We start from the raw sequence: 15,904 nt of genomic DNA on the forward strand, positions 1-15,904 counted from the left end.
CAAACAAACAAACAAACAAAAAAAAAACCAAAGGAAATATTGTTTTGAGTGAAAAGAAAATGTATTCTCTTCGTAGGAGGCTGGGTTGTCTTGGAGCTCTCAGTGCCAGCGCTTGACTTCAATTCTTAATACTGCAGCTAGCATTGAGAAAGGGCAAGTCATATAAAACATGATTTTTCAAGTGTGTGAACTGGTGCTTTAATTAAAGGCAGTGGAAAATGCATGTGTCCAGCACCTGTCAAAATCAGGACTTTAAGCTGCCATCTATGTAAATACTTATCTGAGTAACTAGGGATTTTCTGCTGCTGCCAGAAAGACTGATTACTGATTTTCATACTGAGGTAACCAGTGCATATTAGCAATCTCAGTATAACCTTGGTGAAGAAAGGCATGATTAACTTTTCACTGTGCATTTAAAGAAAACAGCTACCCACGTAAGGCTGTAAATCACAACAGATTATAGGTATTGCCATGTTTGAGGAAAATTCGGTACCTTTAACCCACTTCTGAGGAAGGTTTTAACACAGCTACTCAGCACTTACTAAGCTCAGATATGTTCCAATTATCTAATTTAGGCTTCCACTGGTGGACCAAAATGTTTCTAGTTCACTGCTTCAATACAGTGTCGCTGCAGAACGGGGAACTGACTTCTTTGTCTAATCAGTATTTGGCAGACATTAACTACTGGCAGTGTGGTTGGGATCAGCTCCTTTATGCAGCCCTTAAAAGGGGAGGAAAATGTGATGTGCTCTATGCAAGTGTGGTTTCCAGCTGAGGAAGATCTGAGGACAGTTACCCTTGAGGGGGGAAGGCTTGCTCCCTTCCCTGCTCTTCTGGTAAATTGCAGCGCACCAGCTCGTCTGTGCTGGGACATACAAGGGTTGCAAATGCAGAAAAAAAAAGAGAGACAGGCTTTAGTAACAGATTATACCTACTTGATTGTCTTTGCTACCAGTATACAGATGCAGCATTATGTGTTGGATGTGAAAAAGCGATGCCCATGCATCAGATCAGCTATCTGCTCACCCTGCACCCTTTTTTTCTGCTGTTTTCTTCTCAGCTGCTGCATATAACTCCATAATATAGTTAACAGCATCCAGAGTACTGCATTAATGTTTCAAAACATAAATCTGTTGACACAGTGGGGATAAATCACTTCGTTAGGCTTGCACTCTACGGTGGCAAAGTGCACCTTCAGCAGCTGAAGACAGGTTTTTACAGGTCACTGTGCAACTGCCTCTGCAGCTTTTCAAATGACTGGTTATAGCCACAGCTCTTAGGAGCAAGCCTGAGCTGCGCAAGCAGTATGTAACACCATTCCAGCTGCAACCCATTTCCCCTCATACTTCAGGTGACATAGGGAACACCACACAAACCAGTGCTACTGACAGTTCATGCACATGAAAATTAAAAATTAAAAGCAAGACACTCAGGCCAGCTTTTACTCTGCCTTATGCCACTGGGCTTGCCAACATTTCTGCCTGTCTGTGAGTATGTCTGCAGAACTGAGGCACCATTTGGACATCAGGGATTTCAAAATTCAGCCATGCTCAGGAAGGTGCATGCTGTCCAAAGTTTGTAGCCATCTTGAGCCTGAAAACTTTGTCTGGATGCTTTGCAGGAAAGCTTTTCGTGTAAAAACTCGCTTTATATTCGGCTTTGCAATCCAAAAAAATGCATAGAAAAGCTGGAAAAGGATGTGTCATTGAACCAGAAGTGAATCTGTTTTGTATTTCACTAAGGCATTCCTAAAGCTACTTGTTAAATGACCTTGAACTGATTCAGTGTGCTGCTGTTTCTAGTAGGCAAGTATAATAGACAAGTACTGCAAAACACATCAACTTGATTTATCAAGAAATGGGGACCAGACTGTGACTGCGCAGTCAATAACCAAATAGAAGTGTTGAAGAGATTTTAATTATGAAATTAATGCCCATGTCATCATGAATAATTTGACTGTGTTATGTACATACCATAGCCTACATAATAAGTTCGTGTCTTTTTATTTTCATCACAGAACTTAAAGAGGATGAAGTGGAGCTATCTGATGATGGTAAGAAATTTGTATTTTAATCAGAACAAATGCAAATCTGTGTTTTCATTCATGTTTTACGAAGGTTTTAATCATGGTCCTTAATATTTATTTATAGAAGGGAAAGAAACTGAGGTTGAGTATCGGACTGTTACTATCAACACTGAACAAAAAGTTTCAGATGTCTATAATATTGAAGAAAGACTGGGATCGTAAGTACTGTGTTGTGCTTTTAAAGACATGGAGTTTCCAAGGCTACCAGTCAATTATAAAGATCCTATGCATTCATTCTCTGACAGTGTCTTGCACTTTCAACATTCCAGTGGGGCTCCTCTGTTGCAGTAAAAATAGGTTTTAACATATGTTGGCCTCAACTCCATAAACATCCTTTATTCCTATTAATTGATAATTTCAAATAGACACCATGCACATCTCTGGCAAGGACAATGGAGCCCACAAATGAATAATGCTAGACGATTCATTCGTTTTTCAGTGCTCTAAAAGCTAGCTGAAAAAAAGGTACACATTGTGCACTTGAATTTCCATTATATCCATTAGTGGTAATAAGATTATCCTGCCCATGGGCTAGAATCTCTTTTGACAGCGGCCATAATCCCAAGAGCATTAACAGTATTGCTCAGTGAAGGTCAGTGATTAGCCTGGCTGTGTTTCTCAGTGCTCAAACTCATAGTTATGTGAATTGCATGCCACAATAATCTTTCAGTGATTTGTGCTGCTGGTGGTGCTGAAGGCCAAAGGTTTTTCTATGCTGCCATTAATAAATCTTGATAAATGTATCGTAAGAGTAGAATTGTTCATATGCAGCATGTGAAATAATAGTATTGAAGCCACTAGCATTCTGATTCTGATTTCACCTATATCAAATATCCTGCCCCTGAGTTGTCTCCTATCTGCTGCCCCTTCAGAGTGTATGACCTATAGAAAACTGTGCAGAAAGACTTGGGTGACGTGAATTGAAGCCTGGTAGGACTCCAATTTTTGAACCTTCTTATATAAAACTTGCTAATTGGTATGGTGGGCTGTCTCTATATGTGGCAGTCATTCAAAAATTCTTGCAGATTATTCTGCACAAAATCAGTACAGAACAGTATTTGATATGAAGACATTTTTATTTCAGAATGGAGTGGTTGTACTGGAATATTTAGTAAAATATCGCTATTTATGGTGGCCCATACATTGCAAAAACTTTTAATGGAAATAGTTGTATATTTTCAGGGGGAAATTTGGACAAGTCTTTAGGCTTGTTGAAAAGAAGACTGGAAAAGTTTGGGCAGGAAAATTTTTCAAAGCATATTCTGCTAAGGAAAAAGAAAACATAAGGGATGAAATCAGCATCATGAACTGTCTACATCATCCAAAACTTGTCCAATGTGTAGATGCCTTCGAAGAAAAGGCCAACATCGTTATGGTCTTGGAAATGTAAGTATAAAGCAGATCACATTAACAAAGCAAATAATGTTGACAATAATCGTGCAAATGTAGCAACTTACCCAGATACGGGACTGTCAAAGGTTTCAGGATCTGCAAGGCCTGGATGGTTTTCACATCTTGTAAGTTTCTCCAGTTACTTATCCAACTTGTTTAAACCATGTAAGTGAATCTGTGTTGTATCTCTTAAAAATAAGAGAGATGTGTTACAGCCTTTATTGTCTAGTTTGTTTGGTTTTTAAAGTACGTGTGGTGTTTTTCTGCTGCTCACTCTTTTATTGCCAACTTGGGAGGGCAGAGAAAAAAGTTAGCTGCAGTTTGGGCTTTCATTTAGAACCAAATATATGTTTAAGGAAAAAATCTTTAGGCAGTTCTGAACGTGTATTGTAAAAGCTCATGTCAAATCTTACTTCAACACTGGTAAGTTGTCTTGTGCAGAGAATTGAATGGTGGTGTGCAAGAGCTAGTAAGATATGCTTGGGAATGCAAACATTTAAGCTACATTCTAAAAATATATTTGAATTTCCATGAAAAATTCAGCCAGGCAAATTTATAATGCCCAAGAGGTGTTAGGAACATTTTAGTTTTCATCAAGTTCTATATCCAGTTTTTATATTCTTAAGAGACTTTGAAGGATTAGTCTGATGTGGTTTCTCTGCAACAACATAAATGCTCCAATTGCAAACCATTTATAATGAAGGAATGCTGTCTAAAAAATCTCCTCAGATGAACACAGTGAATGTTCTAAATCTATACCAGTAGATGCAGGAAGATTGGTTACTCTGACTGTTTCCCACCAAAAGACCCTTAATTAAACATTAATTGATTTGCCCCTAATGTCAATACACAGATTCTCCATGATGGTCCAGGTGTAGCAGTTGTAGAAGGGAATTTCTCCTTTAGTTGAAAGTCATTGCACTCTTCATCCAAAGCTATACAATTATGTAAAGCTGAATTTGAAGACAGCCTGTGTTGTTGCCTTGTTCTTGCTGAGTAAGATAGCAACACTTATTTTTTACCTCCCAGAAATCATTTGCCTTGAGCTACTTATTCCACACCACTGTGGGAAGCAGCAGAAAAGCACCACAAAAGCAGTTCTGTCAGGCACCTCACAGACCTGTGACAGGTCTCTTTGTATTTAAAAATGGAAGTTACTTACTGATCACAACAAAAAGAAGGTTCAGAACATGTTCATGCACCAGAATTCACTATAAGAAAAGCACAGCATGGGATGGAAAGTAATGGTCAGACTTCATAAACAATAATGACCAACATGACCAACATTTACATCACCCATAACGCACCTGCTTGGTATGACTCCAGTACTTGTGGCAGTAGCAGCTGGAAAGAAAATGAAATTATGATCCGTGCTGATGCTTTTTTTTCCAACAAGTTACATCAGTCACTCTTCTGCTGCCACATCTACTTCAAGTGCTGTCTGCTGCAAGCAGCAGCAGCAGGTGTTTCACTGACTGGAACTGCTAAATAAGATATAAATTGTTAGAAGCAAAAATCTATATGTCTGTTTTGCTCGCTTGGCAGTTGCGTAGATTATGTGCAACTCCTCCAGCATATTTCAGAGACTGGATCTCCATTATACAACCTTGGAACTTGTGTGCAAGAAAGTGGTTTTATTTTTAGATTCAGAAGTTGAGCAAGCTTCTGATGGTAAGGGAAGGGAGCCCTACTTAGCTTGGAATTGGGATCTGGCAGACCTAATGGAAAACAAGGAAATGTATAAAGAGTTTTGAATAGCATATGGCTCCATTAGCTCCCCCCTGCCAACAAAGGGGTTTTACTTTTAAAAATATAGAAAAATGCAATCTAATTTAAAGTGATTTTGTTAACCAGTCTAACTAGGGGGTGATACTAGTTTGGGATAGCCACCTTTTCTGTCTTTTAACCCCCACACAAAGAACTTCCCATAGTGTCGACAAGAGGAGAAATGGTTCTTCAAGCAGTAGGCAGGTAGCAGCAGTCTGTCCCTGCTCTGGAGCAGGTCTGGGCAGTCAGTTGCTTGTGTGACATCTTCGTGTCAGATGACTCTTGGCAGCCTCTATACCTGTTTGACACAGTCCCAGCACAGCAACTGAACCTGTATTATTAGAGAGCCACAGGTGGATCATTTCTGGTTTTGCTATTAAGCTAATAATTCTTTGAATATCAAAGAAGTTGTGGAAAATACCTTCAAAAATTCTTAGTATGCAAGCTGTTTTCTTTATTCCCATCAGAGTCTAAATGCATGGATTTCACATAAATCAAGCTCAATTGCCATCAGCCTCCTTTGAAACCAGCTATTAGCAGTGACTGGAATGTAGCAGCTCCCCATCCACTTTTAATGAAGAGCACCTTTGGATTTTTCTTACTGATACTTATCCTAAGATTTTAATTTTAATTTTATGCCCACATATTTCTCAAAACTTTTTGAACTTCATCCTCTCTTCTTTTAATATTTTTCATGCCGCTATTGTATACTGTTTGATTTCGTATTTATAATAAATTCACAATTTTTCATCATTCATTTAAAATCAAACACTAGAAAGATTCAAATTCTTGATGTGCTTTTCCTTGGAAACCACCCCATCTGCCTTTTGCTGGAAATCGGGGACAAATCTCAGGCATTTCCTTTTCAAATATAGCAATATACTGGCTCCACAACAAGCATCTCTGTGGAAAAAGAACCTCTGAAAAATAGCAGGATGTTGTGAATGGCATTCAGCACCAGGAGCTAAGTGCCTCAGAGTTTTTACATACTTCAGAAAGTTAGTTTAATTTGACATAGATTTAAAGTTTATTGTATTGCAAATTAAGATTATTAAAGAAAAAAGTCAGTAGTAAACTCCATTCCTCTGGTGTGATTTAAGCTGGCACAAGTCGCTACGGTTTTTCTCTTTTTTGAAGTGAGATTTACTAAACTGCAGTTGAGTATTTGCTCCAAGGTAGATTCTTCTCACTGTTCCTTCATGACCAAAACTTCTAATAAAATAGTTTTAAAATGTGTATTCTGTGACTCTATAGACAGGAATATTTTCCTCTGTGACCTCATCTAGAGAAGACTGAAAAGAGGAGAATCCAGTAAAGAATGAGAGATTTACATTCTGAACTAGTTGTGACTGTTTAAAGAAAGCTGGCTTTTTCTGCTGTATATACGTAGAACCCAATCTGCACTGGTTAATTTCAGCTCCCTAACCTGGCAAAAATTAAACGGGATCTGGCTCAGAATATAAATACAAAATGTGCATTCTAAAAATGCAATTGCAGCTTAATGTATGATGCTACCAGAGGGTCTAATGATCCAAGGGTAAAACAATGTGTATTTATTAACAGTAGTTAATTTCCAAATAGTATGCTAAAAAGTGGTGCTTGAAACAATGGTACAACTTCTGAAATTTTTTTGCTTTATGGATCTGAAAAGTATGGCACTTTTTACACTAAAAAAGTCATCATTCTCTGTGTTAAATAGTCAAAAAAACAGCTGGTACTTCTTAGTATTATGATGGTTATCATTTGAAATCACAGAGTGCTCCAGGTATGTAACCATTTTGCATTCGGATGCTTTCATAAACACCTCCTTACTGTTAATATCTTACTGAAGTAACAAAATACTAGATCTCCAACTTACTAGGGCTGTTTATTCAACAGCTTTAACCATATTAATGGCTTTATGTTACATATAGCTATAATTCAGTGTAGCCTCTCAGTTTGTCAAGCATATGCTATTCTTCCTATTTTCATGTCAATAGGAAACTGCAGTACCATTTCTAATTATATATTTTCTGAAATCTTATAACCAAAGCAAGAGATGTGTCCAGAACTCCAGATGTTTCAGTTTCAGTTTAGCACATGAGGGATATAATCATATACCTGGCAACCTGCAGACATTGCAAGGCCAGTTTTCAGTTGTGTGTTTTCTTTCTGTAACTGAAATGTGCAATTGCATTTGGCAATAAGCGTGAATGCTGCAAAATATTAAGCCATATAAAGACCATGAAGCATTTAATTTAGAACAGATTTGTAAAAGCAAAGCTGCTCTTCACCATTTGCTCCTTTTTGTATGGGTCATTCACCTCCTGCATACAAAAAACATTCCCCATCTTTGGACATAATCAGATAAATCAGTTGAGTGATTACTCAGAATTTAAAGAAAACCAAACCAAAAGCAACCAACCAAACAAGAAGAAACACACAAACACACCCCCATGTGACTTAAATTTTGCTTTATTAAGTCTCAGTTAAAAATGTCCCACTTTAGTTCCACAGTTTAATCCAGGAGCTTCTACCCTGGAAAGACCAATTATTTCACATCTTAAATAAGCACAAAAATGGATTTGATCTATAAAGAGTGTAATGATGGCTCAGCTAAAAATACCAGCACTGAAAGAGCTGTGGGTTATATCCTTGCTCTGTCATAGCTAAGGAGGAAATTCCCTCTGAGCTCATTTGGGTCAATAATTTACCCTTTAAGCTTTGCATTCCAGTTAACCATATATTTGAATTTTTCCTTCTTTAACCTTTCTTTGTCATTCCAAATCTCCCTTCTTCCCAAAGTTTTGCTTCTGTAATAGAAGTTTTGTCATCTTTCCCTGGGACCCATCCCATGTATTTTAGGGGTTTTTCTGATTATGTTACTTGCTGTCCTGGGTTCAGCACTTTGCAGTGATGGAACATAGGGAGAAAGGAAGCAGTGAGTCAAGCAGTGTATAAACAGGTCAGCAGGGTGACAATCACGTGGAACACACTTTAATGCCAGCTGCAGGTGACTGAATCCTAAAGGCCTGATGTAAATCTAGCTACATCCCTGCCTGCGATAACAGTATGATTGTTTCATAGTCCTAATCTGGGAAAAAGATTCAGAATGGAGAAAATCTATTGATTTATACCTCACAAAGGAGGTGATTCTTCATATGTGATCCTTGCGTGTATGGAAAATGCCATTGCAAAGCATAGATTGTGTCCTGAAGTGACTAATGCAAGCTTGAATTATCTGTATTTCTGTAAAGGAAATAGTTTGATTACTCCCAAAATGAAAATGCTACAGAAGTCCTCTTTTTATTGTGCCTTTCATAGGGTTTCTGGAGGAGAACTCTTTGAACGAATCATTGACGAAGACTTTGAACTGACAGAGAGAGAGTGCATTAAATATATGAAGCAGATTTCAGAAGGAGTTCAGTACATCCATAAGCAGGGTATTGTCCACTTGGATTTGAAGCCAGAAAACATTATGTGTGTCAACAAGACTGGTACAAGTATCAAACTCATTGACTTTGGACTTGCAAGAAGATTAGGTAATGACTTTTCTTCCTATTTCAATATGACATGGGGAAAAGGGCAGGACAAACAGTAATTAATACTTCCTATTATATTATTCTGTATATTTTATATATAAAGAGTAAATAGTATGTTTCCTATAAAGAGTTACAGGATTAGGAAAACAATAGAAAAGGGAAAAAGAAGATATTTAAGAATGAGGGTAGGGCACCTCACCTGCAAGAGGAGTTTGCAGTGAAGTGTATACAGTCTACTTACCTGTTTCTATGGCTAGGGTATCCCTGTACATTACAAGGTGAAATACAGAACAGTAGTAATGTTAACAAATATTTATAGTTGCTACAGGAAACCATAAACCACCAACTCTCTACCTGTAAAAAATAGAACAAAGCCTTGATCTTCATTAATACTACAAATCCTTGAAATTTTGTATCAGTAAGAGTTAAGGTGATGTTCTAGAAGCCTTTCAGATAGGGATAATTACATTAAATTTACATTGCCCCATTAGTTTTACCATTTCTTATCCTAAATAGAAACGTATTACCTGAGATGTTAAACAAGGGAGAAATTGTATAAAGAGATGTGTTTTGTTCATGCTCAAAATTATAAGATAAAATAATGCTACTTAAAAATAGTGCAATGGATTGAGGGGGAAAGTTCCACTTGACAAGCTCCTCTCCTTCCTAAGCTGTTTTTAGCTGCTTCCTATCATCCATTTTGGACTTTCACCATGTTCTGCATTTTGAAATCCAAACACCCTGGAGGGCTCTTTTCTTCATATTGGTCAGCATTAATTCAGCTCTAAAAAGCAGCCCTCCAGTTGTGTTTATTAGTGTTAAACGTTACCAACATCACACACTGATTTTTTTTTAAATCTTGTATTTTCACAAGAGAAAAAAAATCCTTCCACGAATTCAGAGGAACTAAAATACTTCATGAACCTGTCACACTGGGAGAGCTGAGATTTGGGGCTCTTCTGCCATAAAATTGATTGGAACAACTCATACGAATTCCTGCTCTCTACATAAAGGGGCCCAGAGCTAAATTCTTAGTTGTAGTCTTTTGCTGTCCCTCTTTAAACAAAATAATACTTATTAAAAAGTAGAACAATTAATGTTTTTTGTAAGAGTGCAGTTTGGAATTACAACCTTCTGGATTTTGTTACTTGCCTGCATGCTGTTCATCCCACTTCTTTTCACACTTACTAACAGACTACTGCATACCCAAGAATATTATTTTACTAAAACAAACCAAAAATGGTATGATGAATGAATAGGGGACTTTTAGATGATGTTCAACTCCAAAAAGTTGCACAAATCTTGGTCTCAGGGACACTGCGAGCTCTGAGATAAGGTGTTTATTTCACTCATTAAAGAAACAAAACCAACAAAACAAAGAGATTGTTGCTATTTATGTTCCTTCACCAGCATGGAACCAATAGTTTTCTGGGAGCATGAACTGGATTTTGTTCTTGTTGAGGAAATAGATGGACTGGTAAGTAAGTTCCAGTGCTGCACTTTTTTTATCAGAGGCGTGTGAAAGACTTCATCCCATGATGTCCCAGCTGTCAGCCTGAAAAATACATATTTACTGCTGAACTTAGTGGATTTCAACAACAGATACAATGTAGCCACAGAATGGCCTTTTTATAGGAATTTATTCAACTACCTTTTCAACTTCAAACCACGGTTCAACCCACATTTACCAAAAGGAAGATCCTATTTTCAGTAGCCTGTTCCTTTCCATCACCTTTTTGATTTTTCTGTTAACCTCGTGGCATCCCTGTCTATTGCATGGCTGACACTAGCTGCTGAGCTGCTGCAGTCATGACATGTAGTAAATCTCTAACCTATAAATAGCTTTTCTTGATGTAGAAGGATGAGAGCTATGGGCACTGCCACTGATTTTGATCTCATAATAATTTACATTCATTTGGCTTAATAGGTTGATAATTCTTGCGAAGTTAAATTATTGGCGTTTGCTGTTTCTTTCATCAGCCTGCCATTCTGGATAGCTTGGTGCGTGTGGCGTTTCCGTAAGAAGAGAAAGTGTCCTCCCATGCCATGCCCATAAAGCAAAAGCACTGTGTTAATCATGAAGATGTTTGTAACATTTCAGATCAGATTTTTTTCCAAAAGTAGAAACCAAGTTTTACTCTTTCATTTACTTACAAGAATTGACAAAACATTTCTCACAAAGTACCCTCTTCTTGCCAATTGTATTATGTAGTGCGCTGAGGGCACATTCCGCCACTTGTGTTCTTTCAAGCTTTCTGATTTTGAAATTAGCAGTTAAATTCACTTTGGCTTTGGTTTCAGTCCCTCAGAGTATGGAGCTGACCCTGACTGAGCAGAAACTGCTCAACCAATGGACTGCTGAAGGGAACAGTGTCTGATCCTGCACTTCTGAGATTTACTTTTTTGTAACTAGTGCAAATTAATGCCTCTAAATATTCAGTGTTTTGATCAGTCTTAAAGGAATTAGAATCAGCTCCTTCTGCAGTCATCTCCTGCAGCTAATTAGTTCTCTTGCACTGTCAGGAAATACCAAAGCTGCAGAGGGATATTTTCCTGACCTTTTTTGGTGTGCTGAGGAACACACGCAGAAAATTGTTTAAGATAAACTTCTTGAGGAGAAAAGGGAATGGGGTTTGAGTACGGTAAAGATTTTTTTTAATCAGTTGATTATACACAGTTTCAGCAACCCTTTCCAGCTAGCTTGTCAGCTTTCTATCTGAACTAAGGGATATCCAAGCAGAGATCTTACTCGCATACAAAGCTTCTAAACGGCTGGGTAAAGATTTCACATATTATTGCATTGAAAAGGTCTATTCTTTTATTTTGTCATTTATACGCAGAAACACTGTATCAGTTGTTTCACACTGTATGCTTGCACTCAAATGCCATGTTTTCAAAAAAACGTTTCTCTGACCTATGGGCAGCACATTTCATACACCAGCCTTTTGCATACACAGTGGCTCATGGTAGTTTACACAGTGCACGGAAAAGCTTCCAAACTTGGATGTAAAAATCTGAGCCTGAGATTTGGATGATCATGATGAAGCTTTCAGAAAATAGATTCTTTGTGACAAATTTCAATAATTTTTCATAAGGACAGTTTGGAAAAATTGTAGGTGTTGACCTAAAAAGGCAAATGGGAAGATGGGATCTCAGGCTTCCCATCTGTGCTTGGAAAAGGAAGGGTGATACCTCCTTACTTACACACTGTGGAGAAGACATTGCTCTTGTTTTAGGCTAAGTCAGTTTCGGCTGGATATTAGGAAAAGGATCTTATTTTTTTTGGGGGGGGGGGTAAGAAAATTCTAGTTATGTGAGTGCAAGGATATTGTGGAACAGCTCTTGAATGTGCTTTTTAAAGGCTAGTCAGACATCTGGCACGAAGGGCTTGATGTTAGTGAACTTGCATGGGATGGCGCAGGGAGCTTCCTGGGGCTGATCCCTGGCTTTCTTCTGTCTGTGTCTCTAGAAATGGGTACTTTCTGCACGGAGGGATCTCTGAAAGCAGGGATAATGTGTGAAAATGAGGTTTCTGTATTTAATTTACTATCACCATACCTGAGAAGAGCAAGGATTTCACAGCATTTAAAATGTGAAACTGGCACAACTGTGAGTGAATTACCATTGTAGTGCCTGAAAATTGTCTCAAGCATGCTGTTCAATTATTAGGCAAGTTATTAATCTCACATACCCTTCAATTTTTATCTGGTAAGCTGGAGATTTGCATACCTTGAAAGAGTACTAACTTGGGCATATGGTTACATCTTATGAAATGGCTGAACAGCTTTCAGTGTTTCAGTGGAGGTAACTGTAGGTGTGGAGTCAGTACTGGGATCAGCATTTACATTGCAAAACTTGGGAGAGCAAGAGCTGGTAAATAAAAATATTCTGCAAAGCTCCAGTGTTGTGGACAAGTAGCTTCTACTGTAGTCTTCTCAAAACTTTGATCAGCTGGGGCTTGAGGTCTTTTTAAGCTTTTCTTTTGATTATAGAGCTTCAAACTTCTGTACTTGTGGTAACCTTAACAAGAGCAGGATTGGAATCTGTTACATCCGTAATTCTTCCCATTCAGATCTGTTTTGGTTAGATTATAATCTCTTAGGGAAAGGGATGATTTCTCATAATGTGATTCTACTGTGCCTAATCTGGATGCAACTCTTGCACAAAAGATAAACATAATGCAATTGAAAATTGCGCTATCTAAATAATTTCTATCTAAATGACTTGTGTTTCGCACTATGACTACAAGTTAGACATATTCATAGCTGCACACTGGCAGCATAAACTGGCAATACTAGGTTATAAAGAGGTTATTCCACCTTCATCACTGTATTTTCCAGTAGAGCAATACTGGTGGGTCAACACAAGAGCGAGCAAGTTCATGTGTCCCATGATCTCATTCTTTCAGCTCATATTACTAGCATTAGCTTCATTGGAGACCCTTTTAGAAGCATCCCCATTGTGTTTGGGCAGAGCCAAATGTAGGACACCTGTACTACAGGCCAGCTGAATAGAAGTTTGGAGTGGCAGCTGGTGACTAAGCAGTTGTGATACCCCTCCACCACCCTGGAGCTGCACCAGGGAAGCCTGGTGTTGAGAGCAGGCTCCAGCTTAGTTTTACTGTCACAGCAGTGATCTGACAGGTGTGTGTCATCTGCTGCCTTTCTTGTTTCACCACTGACCTGTGCCACTTCCAATTTCAGAGACATGCAACCCAGTATTGATTTTCTTTCCTGTTTAAACTATAAAAAATGTGTTGGATTGAAATAGTTATTATTATAATTTTGTCACTACTGTTTCTCTTTACTATATGATCCTTGAGCTTTACCACATGATCCTTGAGCTTTACCATGCAGATCCCTGAGCTTTGATAAATCTTGGATTTATAAATCTTTAGAAAGAAACTGAAGTTCCTTTCTAACGCTGGAATCCTGAAGTCCTTGTGTGCAACTGCTAAAGTGATGAAGGGTCAAACACTTTTGTACTCCAGGACATACAGATCTGAATTAAACACTAGAAGTTCTCTTCTTTCTTAGACCTGGTCTTGTGGAAACTCCTTAAGTAGGAGCCTTTTTATTATGTGCTTTGTACAGCGCTATGTAATAGGATAAATAATTCTTTATTGCTATACATGCACCAGCTAAGAAAATAGCAATACCAGCATGATTTATTTTTTTCTGATAAGGATCTTTAACAAAGTCACAAATATGAAACCAAACTGGTTTTCATGTCACTGTGGAATAACTGTGGGGTTTTTCTGTTTAAAGAAAAACTGTACGTAGCAGTTAATGTTTTCTCTTGCATTCTTCACAGAAAATGCAGGTTCTCTGAAAGTTCTCTTTGGGACACCTGAGTTTGTGGCTCCAGAAGTTATAAACTATGAACCTATTGGATACGAAACGGATATGTGGAGTATAGGAGTTATCTGCTACATCTTGTGAGTATCTTGGCTATAAACACAAATCCTGACAGTTGCTGAACATACAAAATTTCCATCAACTTCTGAATTCTTCTCCAGTTTTCACACCTTTTGTATTATAATTAACAGCTCCAGCATGTTTAATAAAAATTCTCTGTTCTCTGAAGGGTGCAACTGGCAAACTGCAGAACCAGCAGTTCTGGAAATCCAGTCATTTAGTGTTGTACGTCTTACATCATGAACAGCAATGCTTCGTCTCATTTAAAAAGACAATGTGAGAGTATTTTATGATTAATTTTAAACTGTTTTTCCTTCACAGATGCTAAAAACAAATGTTAGGGCATGATAATTTCCATTCTTTTATTCCCAGTGTGAATTTTTTTGTGAAATGTTGGGGTTGTCTTATTCAGATTGTATTCCTTGTGGGACAGACTGAAGTATCCCAGCATTACCTTCTCTGTTCACAGTGCATTTTAATTTATTACTAAAAATAAACCACAGGATTAATACCATTTATAAGCAGCATGGATCAAGATCATGGAAGTATTTTAGAGGATGGTTAGATGCAGCTCTTGCACCTGGCAGTGCATAGTTGTTTGCCTCATCTTTACCCAGTTCTTCCATGATTCTGCTTGCCTTGTCAGTTCTCATACTCTTCTCATTTCCAAACTAAGCAACACAGTTTTCTTTCTTGTCCTGTGCAAAAGCTACTACATCAACTCTCTTATTCCCAGCAAAGACTTTGAATGTTTCTGTTATCTTCTACTTCTTATGTGAAGTGTGCTACGCTCTTCAGGCTCGCTTCACTCTGCCAGTTTATTTACAGGACCTTTATTTTCTATTCACTTCCAGCATTATTTTTCTAGATCTTGAAACCTCGTTTGGGTCACTCTGTAGTTTGAATAATGTAGACCACACAGGCAGTGCTCAGATGGCAAATTCATTTATTTCTCTAGCTTTGGAGGCCTCCTGAGTTACAGAGCACTGAAGAGCAGCATGGAGATCCCAGACTGCCTGCACAGCAATGGAAAACCCAAATTACATCAATGCTGCATTGCCCCCTAGAGGCCTCGCACACGTTAAGGAATAAAACATGAACCACAGTGTTACACGCACATTCGGGAGTTTAACGTCTTTTGCTGTCATTTGTTATTGAAGTATACGAAGTATATATAGTTTTTGTGCGTTCACAGTATTAGCAGTGACATGCTAGACAACCGAGGCAAAAATCGGTGATAGCAGTTGTGTATGCTTCTAAGGTATGTAACCAGGCTTGCTGCTCCTTTATGGTACGTGCTGGAGAACATTGACATCATCTCAGTAGACAAGGCAAAGGGAGCAGGCGAAACAGATGGAGAAAAGGTGAAATGTCTTGCCAAAGACCAGTCTGCCAGTGGTGGCGGAACTGCTTTTACCCAGCTTCTCTATGTCACCAGAAGCAAGATATTTGGATGCTGTAATGTTCAGCTGATGGGACTGGGGTGTTGTTACCTTTGATTCAGATGTCCCAATATGCCTTGTGAAACATATTATGAAATTATTTGTTTGCTAAAGTGTCTTTAAGCTCACATAACGTCTCATGATTGGAAAGCTATGTTACCCAAATGCAATGGAAAATTTATTTCTTACGCAATTTTTACGCATAGCTGTTGCCACAGTAATGATTAGTAGTAATCGGCTTTTGTCTTTCTTGCTGCAAGAATAAAGTAATAGAAGTTA

The 15,904-nt window shown here is 38.1% G+C and overlaps 1 protein-coding gene across 2 annotated transcripts in view; it reads left to right on the forward strand.

Annotated features, from left to right (window-relative positions):
- Positions 1-15,904, forward strand: part of MYLK (myosin light chain kinase) — a 218,269-nt gene that overhangs the window by 188,228 nt on the left and 14,137 nt on the right. For both annotated transcript variants that reach the window (XM_065671419.1, XM_065671420.1), the window contains 5 exons: positions 2,018-2,053; positions 2,151-2,244; positions 3,269-3,472; positions 8,549-8,766; positions 14,080-14,203. In XM_065671419.1, the coding sequence (XP_065527491.1) occupies positions 2,018-2,053; positions 2,151-2,244; positions 3,269-3,472; positions 8,549-8,766; positions 14,080-14,203 (676 nt within the window). The remainder of the gene's footprint in view (positions 1-2,017; positions 2,054-2,150; positions 2,245-3,268; positions 3,473-8,548; positions 8,767-14,079; positions 14,204-15,904) is intronic.

The sequence above is a fragment of the Lathamus discolor genome, chromosome 3 (assembly GCF_037157495.1).
Source record: "Lathamus discolor isolate bLatDis1 chromosome 3, bLatDis1.hap1, whole genome shotgun sequence".
Lineage (NCBI taxonomy): Eukaryota > Metazoa > Chordata > Aves > Psittaciformes > Psittacidae > Lathamus > Lathamus discolor.